This window comes from Oenanthe melanoleuca, chromosome 5, assembly GCF_029582105.1.
Source record: "Oenanthe melanoleuca isolate GR-GAL-2019-014 chromosome 5, OMel1.0, whole genome shotgun sequence".
Taxonomy (NCBI): Eukaryota; Metazoa; Chordata; class Aves; order Passeriformes; family Muscicapidae; genus Oenanthe; species Oenanthe melanoleuca.
In genome coordinates this window covers 56,659,431-56,675,499 of record NC_079339.1, presented here as the reverse complement: position 1 = coordinate 56,675,499, position 16,069 = coordinate 56,659,431, and the positions used below count along the sequence as shown (strand labels likewise).

General features: G+C 44.9%; 1 protein-coding gene across 4 annotated transcripts in view; it reads right to left on the bottom strand.

The window, feature by feature from the left end:
* Positions 1 to 1,845: 1,845 nt before the first annotated feature.
* Positions 1,846 to 16,069, bottom strand: part of SLC35F4 (solute carrier family 35 member F4) — a 108,397-nt gene continuing 94,173 nt past the window's right edge. For 2 of the 4 annotated variants that reach the window (XM_056493923.1, XM_056493922.1), the window contains 5 exons: positions 11,900 to 12,119; positions 7,015 to 7,140; positions 5,788 to 5,980; positions 4,416 to 4,505; positions 1,846 to 2,285 (listed from right to left, as the gene is read on the bottom strand). In XM_056493923.1, coding sequence (XP_056349898.1) covers positions 2,044 to 2,285; positions 4,416 to 4,505; positions 5,788 to 5,980; positions 7,015 to 7,140; positions 11,900 to 12,119 — 871 coding nt within the window. In that variant the 3' untranslated portion in view covers positions 1,846 to 2,043. The remainder of the gene's footprint in view (positions 2,286 to 4,415; positions 4,506 to 5,787; positions 5,981 to 7,014; positions 7,141 to 11,899; positions 12,120 to 16,069) is intronic. The other 2 variants (XM_056493925.1, XM_056493924.1) reach the window with 2 other exon arrangements.

The following is a 16,069-nucleotide window of genomic DNA, read 5'->3' as shown; positions in this document are numbered from 1 at the left end:
TATCCCTTTCTCCCATTTCATTTATTGCTTTAAACTCTCTACCAAATCCAGATGGAACCTGCAAGTGATGACGATCCCTCCAGAACTGGATTTTTCAGCAAATTCATTGCAGTCAAAATGAAATCATTGACTCCTAAGTGCTCTGTGCCCTTGCTTTAAGGAAGATCCAGGGAGAAGCTCCAGGGTAGGGCAGTGCCATGACTTGGGGCAGAGTTTTTGCTCACCTTCACACAGGGAAAGGTGAACCAGGGGGCACCACTCAAACACCAGCTGCAGCAGTGAATCACCTCTGCCTTACAACTTCTCCTCAAAAATGAATTTTAAATGACAAACAAACCCCAAAAACGTGGGCAAAGGAGGAGATGGAAAGTAGGTGGAATGGATTTTTGCCAAAATAACGCCTGGGCTTTTATGCAAATCCCCAGTGAGTAAAGCAGAAAGGAGCCCAGCAATGCAAGCAGGCTATTGTTTATCCTGCTTGCAGCACGTTCAGGCAGCGACAGCGTGAACAAATGGATCAGCAAAGGGAGGAAAATATCCCCTGGCTGGGATACAAACTGATAGAGCTTGTTATTACACATCTGTAAGGTCAAAGCCACGGCTCCTTCCTCCCTCTGCTCCTTGTCGCTGCTCCTGGTCGCTGCTCCTGACAGGGAACATTCATCTTATCTCAGCCCAGGCTGGGGACAGGGGTGCTGCTGATAACACAGCCCGTGCTGCTGTCTGCCTGAGCCCTGCAGAGAGGGCAGCCACTGCTGGGGATGCTCCAGGAGATAGCTCTTTTTTTTCTCTTTCCTTCTTTTCCTTTTCCTTTTTTTCCTCTTTTCCCTTTTTTTAAACATTTTCCTTTCCTTTCCTTTCCTTTCCTTTCCTTTCCTTTCCTTTCCTTTCCTTTCCTTTCCTTTCCTTTCCTTTCCTTTCCTTTCCTTTCCTTTCCTTTCCCCTTTCCCCTTTCCTTTCCTTTCCTTTCCTTTCCTTTCCCCTTTCCTTTCCTTTCCTTTCCTTTCCTTTCCTTTCCTTTCCTTTCCTTTCCTTTCCTTTCCTTTCCTTTCCTTTCCTTTCCTTTCCTTTCCTTTCCTTTCCTTTCCTTTCCTTTCCTTTCCTTTCCTTTCCTTTCCTTTCCTTTCCTTTCCTTTCCTTTCCTTTCCTTTCCTTTCCCTCCTCTGCCCTCCCTGAGTGGTCAATCCCAGGAATGGTGTAAACCAGCCTAAATACACAGCAACATGCCTAGGGAAGGGACTGGGAAGATGGTTGGTTTGATTTTGAAAGGCTTTTCCACAGCAGATATTAAGAAAAATATTCATTTGTCCCAAAGCTCTAGAAAATAGGAAATGGCATTTCCCAGGGACAGCAGAGACCCAGAGTGTTCCATCCCTCCTGAAACTTTTGTAGCTCAGCTGGGAGTGCAGCTTTTCTGGGAGAAAATGAGGTAAATAAAGCTATTTTTTGCTTTACTAAAGGCACTCAAATTCCAGCATCACTTCTAGAAAGGTGATGTTGGAAGGAGGCACAGCTCAGTGTGGTCTGGGACGAGAGGCCTCATGTTCTGCACATCATGGAATATTTATTCTGATAATAATTGGGAGTATCAATGCCAACATCAGTGCCTTTCAGAAATGAATTCTCCAAAACGCCAGGAGAGGCTTGAAATGCTTTTCCAAAACTGCTACCTTGCTGAAAGGGCACTTCACTGAAAATAAGTCAAGATGTTACATTTTGAGATTTAGCTGGAAATATCCAAGATTTGTATCCTCCAAAATGGCTCTACTTCTGCCAGCAAAGAGAGATAAACTGTGTAAACCTGATCCACATTTTAAACTCACCAGCTCAGAAAGACACAACCTTAAACATTTTATTACAAAAGATTTTATTGTCGCTATTTACACCCGTTCCTCGTTAAGCGTATAAATGTAAACATTTCTTATATTGTATTTCTCTTATCTTACAGTCCAATCCCTGCTCAGTTAGATGACATTTTTTGAAGCATACAGGTGGTGAGGAGAGCTCAGCCACATTCCCAGAACACAGCCCAGCTGTGGAGCCCTACGCCAGCGGGATGGACACGGCCCCGTTGGCTCTGCTCCGGCTCCGCGTGTGCACGCTGGATTCCGTCATCTCCTCCGAGTGATCCTCGCTCTTCTTCTCCTTCAGGCTGTTGATGAACCTCAGGGTGATCTCATCCCACTCCTCAGGCAGCAGCATCAGCAGGAAGCCCATGCAGATGATGATGGTGGCCCCCAGCCTCACCACGCTGAAGATCATCTTGTGCTTCAGCAGATCCACGGCTGAGCAGAGGGAATGAAGAGGGAATAACAACAGCGTCAGAACAGCAGCAGGGTGGGTGGTGGCACTGACAGCAGCCTCACATCCCTGTGACACTCTGGATGTGACACTCTGCCTCTCAAATCTGCCTGAGCTCTCCTCTGGTGCTGGAGTTTGTCTAGTAGATTGGAATTTAGCATCATGGATAAAAAAGTTTTTCGGTGCTAATCATGGTGCCTTGTTTTCTCCATGCATTTAACAAATGATTAGTAAGTCTGTTAAGGGAATCTTTATGGTTCTAAGAGAAGAGGGAGATGTTGGGGTCAGTGAGTCAGGGGTCTCTGAATTCTTCAGAGAGAAATCAGAGTACAAGGATTGAATTAAAGTCTGTGGATGGATTGAAGTATATTAAGCCACTCACACATAAAGTAGACATTTAAGTTAGTAAGTTTTAGGATGAGTTCTGATGCTTTTAGTAAGTGAAAGGTTTCAAATGCCAGAGTAGCAGAGTGAGTTCTACTGAAGGTTGAAACATACTGATATCTTCAGCAAGAGGCTCCAGGCCCACAGTTTTAGACAGTGCTTAGACATAACAGAGCTCTAGTAAGAATATTGCTTACACTTTTTAGATAGAACAAGATAGATTGTATGTGCAGTTCTATACATAACCTGGTGTGCTAAGAAACTAGAACTCTAATAGGTTAAGGAGTGGTGGTCTGAGCTTGCATCTTAACTTGTTGGAAAAATCCTATATAAGAGTAGGTACTGGGGAGAGTTGCTGCTTTTAGCCTTTGGCTTTTGCCAGGGCTTCTAACCATCTGCTCTTTGCCAGGATTTTGCTTTGCTATTGCTTTGCCATTGCTTGTCTGCTTGCCTGTTGAGGCTGATGTGCTTTGTAATAAGATGAGCTTTGTAATAAATAACCTTTTAACTATTAGCTGCTTTGCTTATTTAAGATTACCCACTGAAGTAGGAGCCAAGAGCTCAGAGCAGGAGCCCAAGAGCTCCAGAGCTGGTGCCACAGAGCACTGGAGGTCAAGAATTCCACACTCTGGCAATGCAGGGCTGGAGGTGCCACAGCTCCTCTGTCCCTCACTGCCCTGGCAGGATCTGAGCAAGTCTGGAGGGGTTGGATTAAGCCTCAAGATTTCCATGGTGAAGGGTTTGTGAGGGAGCTGAGGGGGCTCAGCCTGGAGAAAAAGAGGCTCAGGAGGGACCTTCCTGCTCTGTGCAAGAAGAGGGTGCAGTGTTGAGTCCCTGGGATATTTCTTTTATCTTATATTTACATATTTATGTACACTAACAACAGGATGGGACTGTGTGAGGATCAAAAAACACAGATATTTTCTGGTGCTCAAACCCCCAAGACTGACTTCAGAGGAGACTGAAGAGACAGAGGCTGTTCAAGACAGGACTCTGGAGAAAATTTCCACCCAACAAATTATTTAATCAATAAAACTTTGTGAGTTCCTGTAACAGTGGGGGTGTATTATTTAATTAGTGGTTTGTTTGCAGGTTTTTTTTTTTTTTTTTTAATTTTTATTTAGAGTTAGGATTAAAAAAAGGAAATGGATCTTTTGTGTTTGGGTTTCGTTGTTTATTAAATTTTACTAACAGTATAGAAAGTTTTGCAACACTTCTAGCCACTAGCTAGAAGCAAGTAAAATGGAGATGTATTTAGTTAGCTACAAAGTCTTTTAAACAGTTCAATAGAGAAATAACACTTATATTATTTATACTTTTAACTTAATAATTAAATTTTTGTGGCTTTTAGTGCAGCACTAACTTTAATTAGAAACTACTACTTGAAACTATGAAGAAGGAAAATGAGTACTGAAAGACACTACTCAAAATTTTTTATCTTGTTTCATACTTATTACTATGCTATAAAAACTTCAAATTTAAAACTTTTTTACCACATGAAAATACACACTTTTATTTACACACTTGTGGTTTTAACTTCATTACTTAAATTTGGAAGCCTTTTCCAAGATTTCAGGTTAAAAGTAGTGTTTTTCAGGGGGGCAGTGCTGCAAAGCACAGAAAGCTCAAAAAACTCAGGTTTCTGGGATGCAACAAATTTCCACCCAACAAATTATTTAAGCAATAAAGCTGCTCTGTGAGTTGCCATGGGCTGGTTTTGCCAGGGGTACCTGCATTTCCAGGGACACTGAGCACGGTGCCAATGGAGATCAGGATGGGGTAGGTCAGCACCACCCCAACGTTAACCAGGATATTGAAAGCTAGGGAAAAACAGAGAAAACAATGAGTGAAAATGGGGGAAACACCAGAGTGACACATTTCTCCTCCACCTCGACCCTACAGGTACAATATGTGGTATCAATATGTGATATTAAGTATCCACACCACAATGAGGGAGTGATTTTTTGGTTTTTTTCTATATGAGTGTGAAATTAGGGGAAATTCTTCACAGGGGAAAGGGGAGGGCTGGAGGGCCTTTCACAAACTGGAATACTGAGCTTATCACCCTCATATTCCATGGCTTTGTACAGGCTTTAATCAGGTACAAAAACTGGTCATTTGTTGGGTTTTTTTTTTTTTTTTTTTTGTTATATGACAGCACTCCCACAGAGCTCCAACTTCCTTGAAAGATTAAAAAAAAAAAAAAAAAAAAACCCTTAAAGTTTGCTTAAGTTTCTTTAACCTTTCCTTGAAAGATTAAAAGCAAACTTAAGTTTTTGATCACCCACCACCCAGCCCTTCTGCTGAGTCCCCTGCATAAGGTTGGGTTTATAGACTTGGGTGACAAATTATCCCTAATTTTGGACTCCTAGGAGCTGGCAGGGCAGCTGCAGTTGTGGTTAGAGCAGCTCAAGGTGCTCACAGCAGCTCAGCTGCCAGCCTGGCCACATCTCAGGATGGGATGGGCAATGACATTCTCTTTGCTTCCATTTAATAAACATGTAGTGAGACAAAAACCTCTTCAATTATGGAATAAAAGAGGCTTCACCAAATGAAATGATGTTATATGTGGAAATTAAAATGCCCCTGGGCTGAATCCAACAGATATTTTTTCTGGCAATTCTGGCTCAGGAAGAGGGAGCCCTGCAGCACCCCCAGAAAGGTGCCCCAGCACTGGGGTGCCCCTGTCAGTGCACAAACACCCCCCAAGGGCTTTAAATCCCTTTCAAATGGGGTTCACAGCAGTCAAGCTGTGCCAGAGACAGGGGCATTGGTGAGGAACTATGGTAAGGATGAAAAAACAGGCAATTGGTAGTGCTGCTTCATGTTTACTCCCTGCTATTACTGTTAATTATTAATTATTATTAATTATAACTATGCTTACATATAAATTATTAATTGTAGCTCAATTAATAGTAATGTTTCATGAAGTGTAATGAAAAATATGAATCACTTCTGAGAAGCACCAGTTTGCAGAATTAATCTGAGAGAGAGCTCTGCTGCTTAAGGGGACAGGGGGAAATTGTTTGTGCCCAAGGCTAATTTTACACAGGGTTGAGGGGTGAAGACTTAGAAGAATAAATACATTTTTTGATCACATACCTAACCAGAGACCAGCTACTCCACACAGATAACCCCAGGGCACAGCAGAGAAGGGGTACCAGTACTCCACTTTAGTGAAGTAGAGGATGATGGGGGTGATGGAGATGAAGATGAAGTTGAAGAAGCCCAGGGTGGACACAAAATGAGCTGCTTCCCCGAAGTTTGCACTCCCAAGGAACATTTTGAACAAAACCTGGAGAGAAGAAGAAAGAAGAAGGGTTTAGAATCCATGCCTGTCATGGAAACACTCCATTGCCCTGGGGAGAGTGGAGCCACAGCCCAGCCCTTTTCCTACACAGGAGTTGTGCAAGGGGATCTTTGGTGGGGTTTCTGCCCTTCCCTGTGCTTTAGCACCACGTCTTTACCACAGGGATGGCTTTGTATAACAAAGCTTTACACAAAATGCCACGAGGAGCAAGTGTAGAAGAACCCAGGAAAAACCAAGAGTGAACCAAGAACCCCAGGAGACACCACTCATGCAATGATTGTAGAGGATTTGGGCTGAGTGTGGCAATGCTGGGGTTTGGGAGGAGACTCCAGTGACTTCCACAGCATCACCCTGCTGTGAGAGGAAAACCAGCCTGGAAGGGCTCACTCTGAGAACCTGTCCTCTAGCAGATTAAATTTGTGCACTTTGAGTGACTTGTGAAAGGCCACAACAAATTTATGAGTGAGACGAGCAAAGCCCAAAGCTGCAAGGGCAGCTTCTGATCCTGCCACAACTCACTCCAAACTTCACACACACAGCTGGAAACAAACCCAGCCACAAGCTGAGACACAGACTCCTACCTTTGCCAGCCCTCACCTTTCAGAGCAGCCATTTCTTGCAAGCAGGAGTGTCTCTGAGGAATTGCCTGTGCCAGGCTCACACCAGGGCTCTGAGCCCAGCATGTGCCAGGGAGCTGCAGGGCAGACCTGGGATGAGTTGGCCACCCTGGCTCTCCTTGAAAGCCCCTTTGAAAAGTGCTGATAAACTCTGCTGTCATGATTTAAACATCATCTTAAACTCCTCCTGGCATGGCAGTGGAGATTTCACTAAAGGCTCATCAGGAAAAGCCATTCTGGGTAATTGGCAGACGACAATTAATTACCCTCGTGGTAGATTTCCTGACATTGTCACAACAGGAGTGATGAACAGAAGAAAACATCTATTCTACAGTGATTCTCTCTGTATTTGTGTGGTTTTGACACTGAATTCAGGAGAGCCAGCAAACAGCTGTGACCTACCTTATAGAGTGCAGATGTGGAGGCTGATCCCACGGCGTAGGCCACCCCAATTATTGAATCACCCTGGAAACCATCTGCATATGCCATCATCACAATGCCTGTGATTGCCATTATTGCTGCCACTATCTGCACACACAAAGCAAAGCAGTGTAAAGCTGAGATCATCACTGGGAGGGGCTTCTCATGACCCACCTGCTCTGACCTGGTGCTTTCTTGTTTTCCCTTAAATAGGAAAGATGGTGGGAGAGATGTAAAACATAATGAAAGTGTGTGCACTGACAGGGCTGAGGATCTACAGCACTGCAAATTCTGCTGGGGCCTACTGGCAGAACATCCATCATTATGTATTTTGCCAGCTAAACATCCACTTTGGAGAGGTGACTGCAAGATCAAGAAATTTTAAGGCATCACTGTACAACAGGAGAAATGTTTATCAATGCCACCAATTTGTCTTGAAATGCAAATATTAAATGGCCAAACATCCTGGAAATTTAGTCCAGGGGAATGAGCCCTGTGTTTTGGAATAGGGTACCACAGGGAGCTCTTCCAGCTGTTTTGGCTGTGCCCTGACAGCTTTTTTGGACAGACATAATCAAATTTCTTCATGAAGCCTTTACCTTTGTGCTTAGGTTATTGGCCTCATTTGAAAATCCCAGAGAGAGCATCTAAGGAGCTTCAAAGAAAAAGAACAGGAATTATTAACTACAGCATATCTGAAATTCTGGGTCTTGACTCCAAGAACCTTAAGGAAGTGGTGGAGAGCCCCAAATGTTTTATTCTTAAAAAAACTCCCCCTCTCCACCTAATTGCCCTCAGCAGGTAAATGTGGAGTGTGAATTTCTGAATACCCAACCTCCATGGAGTGTTTCCTGAGCCAGTGCACAACTCCTGAGCCTACACCAATGTGACATGGACACTTTGCCTCTTGAAAACATCACTGAACCTCATTTAAGAAATATTTAGTCCTGGATAAACCTAAGCTTCAGCCCACAGACTTCAAAGACCTCATCTTGATTAAAACATGTGCCCTCCTTAAAACAGCCTTTCAGAGCTTTCTCAGCTTTACCAAGAGTCCCAGAAAATCACTGAAATACATCCCTAGCAGATGTGAGCCAGGCTGAGGCAATAAGCACAAAAAAATCCCACAAATTAACCTCAGCAGGGCCAGTCAGGAGAGCAAAGCCCTGTTTCAAGGGACACACAGGACAGGGGCACACAGCTGACTCAGTGAAGGTGTTCTCACACAGGGGACAATGGGGAGCCCAGAATCACCTCCCAGGGCAGGGCCAGTTTCTGAGACTCCAGGTAAAAATGCTCCTAAATCCCACAGGCATCCAGGCCAACATCTTCCCAGGAAAACTCATCTCCTGGGTGCAGCTTTAAGCCCTTCCCCCTCACCATCAGCTCTATTTCTCCAGTCCTTGAGGCACAAGGAGCCCTCTCACATGGCACTGGCTGTGCCAAAGCCACAAACCCCACTGCAAGCCTGTATCCCACCTTACTCACATGTCAAACACCCCAATCCAAGATGCAGCTCAGCAAAACCTGAAGACATCACTGACACCTCCAAATTCACCAGGAAATGGCAGCTGAAGCCCAGTGCTGTGGGCTGCAGTCCCCTGAGGAGTCTTTCAGGGATGTGATGAGATCTGGGAGGGTTCTAGCAAGAGAGGACCAGGATTTCCCCCCTTTTCCTTCCCAGGATAACACATTCCAGCAGTTGGGCCATCCTGGGAGACACCAGCCTTGAAGCAATGCCAGTTGACAGCCAGGACCCCTCAGACATCCACAGCCTCTCCTCTGAGTGCCCAGAACCCCCTGCCCTGCCACACTCAGGCTGCACCACACATCCTGCCCTGCACACAAATTCAGGATTTCAGCCGGAGCATTTCCAGCAATCTGTCTGCCTCAGAAGGCAAAACAGAAGAGTCCAGTGTAGCAATGCCCTCCTCCCAAGAGCAAGGATGGAGATTTAACTCTTGGTGCCCTCACTGCTCAGTCCTTTCCTTGTGCCAGTGAAAATGAGCAGATCCATCATCCCCTTTCTTCCTACTGTGAAAAACTCACTCCCAGTCTGTCTAAACCAAATTTAGAGACCCAGATTCCTAATTCAGTCAAATATTTATGAAGCCAAGCACTTTTTTTTCCCCCTGAAACTACTAAAATGATGGACACATGTGGAGCAACACCATCTCCTGAGATGTAAGACCTGAGACTGAAAACAGCAAAAACATTATTTAAATTTCATGCTCAAGGCTCCTCCTGCATGTTACATGCCAGGGCATCAGCACAGGTGACCTGTGCCTGCCTCAGGTGCTGGCTTTAGAAACCTGAGCTCACATCTGCAGGCTGCTCTGCAAGGGCACAGGGAAGCAAAGGTGGCTGTCAGCTCATTAAATGAGGCTTTTAATTAATGGAAGAGCATAGTAACTTTTGGAGCCTCCTAGGTAAGGAATGAAATTAGCCTGCTTCTGTTTTTTTTTCCTTTTTTCCCTGAAAGAGAGCAAGGCAAACTAACAGTTTATCAGAAACATTTTTTTTCTATGTGGAGCACAGCAGAAAATGAGGTGTAAAGAATCACAGAATGGTTTGGGTTGGAGGGGAACTTAAAAATCATCCAGTTCCAACCCCCTGCCCCCTTCTACTATCCCAGGCTGCTCCAAGCCCTGAAACAGTGAACACCTTCAAGGACAGGGAAGAAACCTCTCTCCAGGCTAAAGTCAACATTTTCAGGGAAGAATAATGTCCCCAAACTACTCTGTACCCACCTAAAAAACCTTGATTCAGCTTCACATGTGAATCTCAACCAAGGGCTTAAATATGCAAACATATAAGCAAGCATGTGTCTAAATCTAAGCAGCACAAGCCAGAACTCCTCAAATACATAAAGTTTTTTAAATATTTGTGTTTGCTTTGAGCCAAAGCTATCTGACTTCCCAAAGTGTAACATGGATATATTGTTAATTTGAGAGAGAGATGATTTGAGAGCAAAGGTTAGGGTGAGGGCAGGGATGGTTCTGTGTGCTCTTGCCCAGGGCAGGAAGCACTTCAAGGTACCTGAGCTCTACCTGCACTCCTTTTATAGGTAAAGAGAACCAGAGAATTGCTGAGGAAAAGACCTCACTGAGTCCAACCCTTCACCTCTGCTCCCAGTGCAGAGTTTTTCCACATAAACATGGCTCAGGGTATAGGATTAAACTTTATTTCTTTCCATGTCCTAGCTGTCCAAATACCCAATTCCTGCTGCTCTCCAGGAGCAGCTCAGGCATCCAGAGCACAAAAAGCTGGGGCTGTGCTGCAAAAAGCCAAATAAAAAAGCTCTCAAACACTCTCCTGCCTGGTTATTAACATCATGAAGTGTTATTCTGCCAGGAGAGCTGCTGTGAATTACCTCTCCAGCAATGGGCTCTGCCAGAGAGCAGCAAAACCCAGGAATATTTTCTCTCCAGGAAAAGTTTTTCCTGTGAGAACCCCACGGTGTCTACAGCATTCCTACTAATGCATATTTATGGCAACCTTTTCTAGTCAGTGAAAAATAAATAATATCTGAAAATAGTTTTTATTTCTAGGCTAGGACAACTCAAGAGCTTGCTCTTCCAGAAAGATGTTGCTTGGAGATGAAAATTAGCTTAAAGGGTACAAAATGTTCAATTTTTTCAGATGATCAAAGAGCAGAGAGGGGTAGTTATTGCTCCTGCTATTTCTGCAGACAACTGAGGGTTTACACCCTGTTTACTCTTTGAGTCAGTCAGTGGGCTGAGGGTGGGTCACATTCATCTGATTTTTCTGTATTTTCAGATATCCAGGTGTCTGGCTTTACCTTCAAGCACTGGCTCACCTCCTGAGCCTGGCAGGCTCAGTGTCCTGGTGGCTGCTCCAAAAGCCAGGTGAGATACCTATACAACAAGATGACTTTTCCTTTCATTTCTGAACCCTTCTATTACACTATTAATAAAAAAAAATCTTAAAAAAAAGGCTGCTGTGCCCATTTTCAAAAAACAAACTGACTTGGATGAGTGTCCTGATCCATCATGCTTTCCATGGAATTTAAATCCAGCTGCTGCTGCTCCCTTCTAATTACAGCCAGCACACCTGGCCCCAACCAGTGCCTAATGCAGTTCAAGGTTTTCAGTGATTCAGTCAGGATTGTGCCCAACACGACCTTGAGCCATTCCAGAGGGGAATCTGCATCAATGAACTAGCAGAAATCCTCACTACTCCTCCCCCAAGGTGAAGCCAACACTTTAAACTGCTGCATGTTGGGAGATGTGTGTATGGAAAATTACATAAGTTTACTTTCCTCAGATCCAGGGGCACATCATTTTGTTTGAGCTCTGTTTTAAATTTTTGCAGGGTCCATTTTACTGCCAGTGAGTCCTGTAACACCTCAGTGCAAAATGCACCTCCACATAATAGAACTGTGTTAATTTTAAAGCAATTTTGGCACATGCATTTGTAAATGTGTGTGAAAAGTGATAGGGTAGCACAAGAAAAATACATAATATATTGAAGACATCTGTCTACCCTAGAAAGGAATAAAACTACTTTGGTTAGAAGCATTCATCACTAAGTTTAAAACAAAATTAACTAAACCTCAGCACAATAAGCCAAGACAGAACAGGTTTATACGAAACTGGAAGTTCTTCTATTGTAATTCATCAAGTTACACCTGGCTGAAATAGCTCCTTGAAATTCCCACACTGAATTCCCTCTGAAGTTCTGAGGTCTCTAACTGATCCTGAGGCTGCATCATAAAACTAAATGAGGAAGGTTTTCATGGTGTGGCTGCACCCCAGTGCAGCAGTGCTGTGGCAGCTCCATGGCTGATGGGTTTCAGTGCAATTATGGAGAGATGAGAGAGTGGAAAAGGAGGCACGTTCATTACCCTTGCTCCCATGAACCTGTCTTTGAGCACAATCCAAGAAAGCAAGAAGACAAAAGCTTTGTTACAACAGAACAGGGCAGAGACGTCTGTGGCTGTGAGCTTCTTTAAAGCCAGTAAATACAGGTAGTTAGTCAAAGTCCACAGAATAGAAAAGGGAGCAGTCCTTTTAAGAAAGAGTTTCAGCGTCAGACCATCTTCACCAAAAATCCGACTGCATTCCCTACGGAAAGAAAAGAGTTTCAGTCTCAGCCAGGGCTCTCCTGAGCATTCACTCCAGCACAACAAACATTCATCTGGCATTTATGGTGCTTTTCCTAACTACTCCACACGCCCCAGAGAATCCATTCTTTAATTCACATAGGGAAAACGACCCACAATCTTCTTAAAACAGCAATTTTGCAAGAAGAACAGACGTAACTTACCTGGAATAATCACTCTGTGCAACAATAATCCCAGGGACTCACACACAGAAATGAAGGTTATCTGTAATGTTCTGACAGCTCCAGACTCTGCCTTCAAGGCCATGAGCACAGACATGAGAATCACCAATTTTTCTCTGCAGCTTGCCAACACTCTTTTTTTTTTTTGCATTGCTCCAAGCCCTGTTTTCATTCATATTGAAATGTATTTTTTATGTATGGCCAAGGAAGCTTTAAGAATTGCCTAAAGATACTCAAAAAGACTGGCAGACACATCAGAGTGGTGGGGAAGGGAGCCACCAGGCAGTGGGAGTGAGCCAGGCAAACAGAAGTGTGAGAGAAGGGAGGGAAAGGGAGGGAAAGGGAGGGAAAGGTATTTAACAGCTTCATTTTATTGTACAGTGAAAAGCTGTGTTTTCTAGGAGACATTTCCTTGAGGATTAAATTGAGAACAAAACCCTCAGCTTCCCAAACACTGTCACACACAGCTCAAGTGAGTTGTTTGATTCTCAGGATTTCAGGAATCTCTGCCTTTCCCAGACTGGGAAGGATGTTTTTTAGCAACCCCACTGTCTGCACTGCTGGTTGAAGGTATTTCTGAAGATATTCCCAGTGTGCTTCACTTCTTGGCATGGCAAGCTCCCTGACACTGCTTAAAACTTGGGAGGTCCCACAAGTGACCCCAAAAAGCAGGGGAGTGAACCAAGGCACCCTCAACCTGCAGCACATCCTTCCAAGGAAAGGGGCATGGAGGGAATAATCCAAATGCCCTGGGGCTGCAAAGTGCTCACAGCCAAACCTGGCTGTGTTGGGAAGATTGCTAAAACACTCATTATGTAGAACTAATGAGCAACTTCAAAGATTGCACTGCAAAAATGTTTGTTATTTGGGGGTGGTGGGGGTGGTTTGATAATTATCCTGATTTGGAAGACAAAATTGTTTTCAGGGCCCCTTAACCATTTTTAGTAATTCTTGGGAATTTTGCTGTTAAAGACATTGCAGTTTTTTACTTTTAGGTTGGAAACCATCACTCTCATTTTAAGGAAAGTAGAATAATAACATCTGTGTAATAACTGAGGTCAGCTACATCTTAACCTAAATGGTTTTATGATTCTGCTTAATAACCATTTGTTTCCTGATGCCACTAAGACAACCTGGTGTACAAAGCTGTCATTTCTGGTAATAATAAATTCCATTCTCAAACTCTGTGTAACAAGTTAACACTAAGGCTGGTGGATCTGCTAATTATCTCCTTCACTCCAGTTGATCTCAACACTCTCAGGAGTCCTGTTCACCAAAGATCAGGATAAAAAATGTTTAAAATATAAAAAAGAACAGCTACTGGTGTGCATGATTTATCTGAGATGCAAAGCAAACACTCAATGAAGTGAATAAATTAATGCCTAACTTTGACTGCAGGCTTTTGTAACTCTGATTTCAACAGGAGGTAGAGGTGACAAGTTTCCCTGTGTGAGAAGGGACTCACTGGCAGCACTTCAGCATTCCTTGACAGGCAGACACTGCAGTTCACCTTTAGAAGATGCTTCCCCTTGAGACTTAGGTGGGTGCAGAGCATGACTGTGGGCTCAGACTAACCTCACTTGTAGACAGGTGGGTGCAGTGTGGCTGTGTCACCATTCCATGCCACCACAGCCAGGCTGCTCCAAGAGGAAAGAAGCTGTGCTGTTAAAACAAGGCAGAAAGGTGCCTGGGCTGCCTCCAGAAACGCAGGGCACAGCTGGACCCAGATGCCAGAACAGGCCAGGTTTTGCTGTCCTGCACACAGACAAACCCAGAGCAGAGGCAGGGGGACATTTCCAAGTGTGAACCTCCAAGGAGGAAGGCTGTGGTTATCACATTCCTCTGGGTCAGTGATTTGGGAGAGGCAGTTGTGGCTGCCCCAGCAATGTCACTGATCTCTGAGTTCCCAGAAGCAGTGGGAGGGCTGGGCAGAGATGCACAGCCAGGAAAAGAATCTGCAAATGCTTCACAGAGCCCAGGCAATGGGGTTTAAGCAGGTGGAAGGGCAGAGCACAGAGCAGTGTCCAGACAAAACAGGGACTGATGGTTCCTCAACTCTCAGTGAAGAAAATACAAACAAGTCTCTGACAGGGTGCTGAGTGAGGCAGAGCCTTGATGAATTCACCCCTGTGCCTAGGAGAGCTCCATGAATAATGCTCAGTCAATGAGGAGATAGGGAGAATGCTTTATTTTCCCAGTCAGATTGCCTGAGGCTTTGGAGGGCTGGTGGCTCAGTGGTTAACTCAGCCTCTTTGACATGCAACTAAAATTAAACTTGCAGGAGTCATCAGACATGACAGTGATTAAAACCCTGGGCTCAGGAGAGAGTGCTCCCTGGAACCCTCCCCAAATAATGCTGCAGGCTGCTGACTTAGAGGCACTGACATATCTAAGGGCAGCTGACCCTGAAACTACCACACAAACTATTTCCAAATGCTCCAGAGCTCTATTTAAAACCTGCCCTCTGACACAAATAACTCATTTTACTTGCAGGTAGCCCTCAGCCCTCAGCTGTGGGCAGTGTGCCAGCTCTCAGGAATTACAGCACCTCAGGCACTTGTGCAGCTTTGCCTCTGGCACCCACTAAATAGCTTGTGTGCCCTCTCAGGGATTCTGATGCCAGGCCCTGCACAGGAATAGGTTTGTTCCCTCCTGGTGAAATCCAGCAGCTGGTTTTAAGCAGCTCACAGTAACAAAGAGCAAACAGGCAGAGACCTGGGGTACAGGAACACAGACAAAGCAGTGACATCACCTGGACTGGAACTTGGCAAGGCCACAGTGACATCAGGGCAGCAAATAACACAGCAGCACCTTCTGTGAGCACAAATCCAGTGCTTCTGCCTAAACGATGGCATCTGCAGCAATGAAATCCCTCCCAGCCCACTGCAGGGGACAGGCACCAAACTGAGTGTGGTTAAGCACCCTGGTGAGCTGTGCTCCCTGCACTGACTGAACCTGAGCTGGCAGAAAGGGATCAGTTTGTCTGGTGGAGAGCTGCAGACAAAGGAAAGGGAATTCTGCATGAAGATGTCACACACACAGAGCCTGGCTCAGGGGGCAGCACCAAGGAATGCTGTGTCCCCCAGGAATGGCCCATGGGAAGCCCAGCTTTGTGCTGATGCTGTTCCTCACATTTCCCCTGAAAAGCCCTTTGCAGAGCAGCCCTGGATTTGTGACATTCCAGAGGTGGCTGAGGGAGCTGTACTGAGCTACTGCTGCAGCAGGAAGGAGAGATTTGGGGGTGAGAAACCTGCAGTGACAGCTTCATATACAAATACCAGCTACTTATGGCTCATCACTCCAGGTGATGCTCACCTCTTATCCAAGAAACCCAACTCCTCCCAGTGTGTTTTGTTCACATTAAATCTGCACCTACCAAGGCTTTCCCTGGCCAGTGCCAGGCTGGGAAGAGCCTGCAGCACCAATCTCAGCTCTTACACCGTGGTGAATCCTGGCAGGAAGCTGCTCAGTGTCACAGTGCTTGTCCTTGAGAAGCCAAAGTGCCAGATGGGGAGGCAAAATGTACTGACATTGAAAATGTCACCCACCTATTCCACACCTCAGCTGCATCAGGCTCCTAAGCCAGGTCTGTGCAGTGTCTTCTGCTGTGGGAAATGCTGCCAGGGTGAGATTTCCTGTTTCTGAGCTTCCTGAACTTCAGATCATCTTATCCAGCACTAATGGAAGGAGTTTCAAGCTCTTTATGAGGGACACAGTTTTTATTTACAAT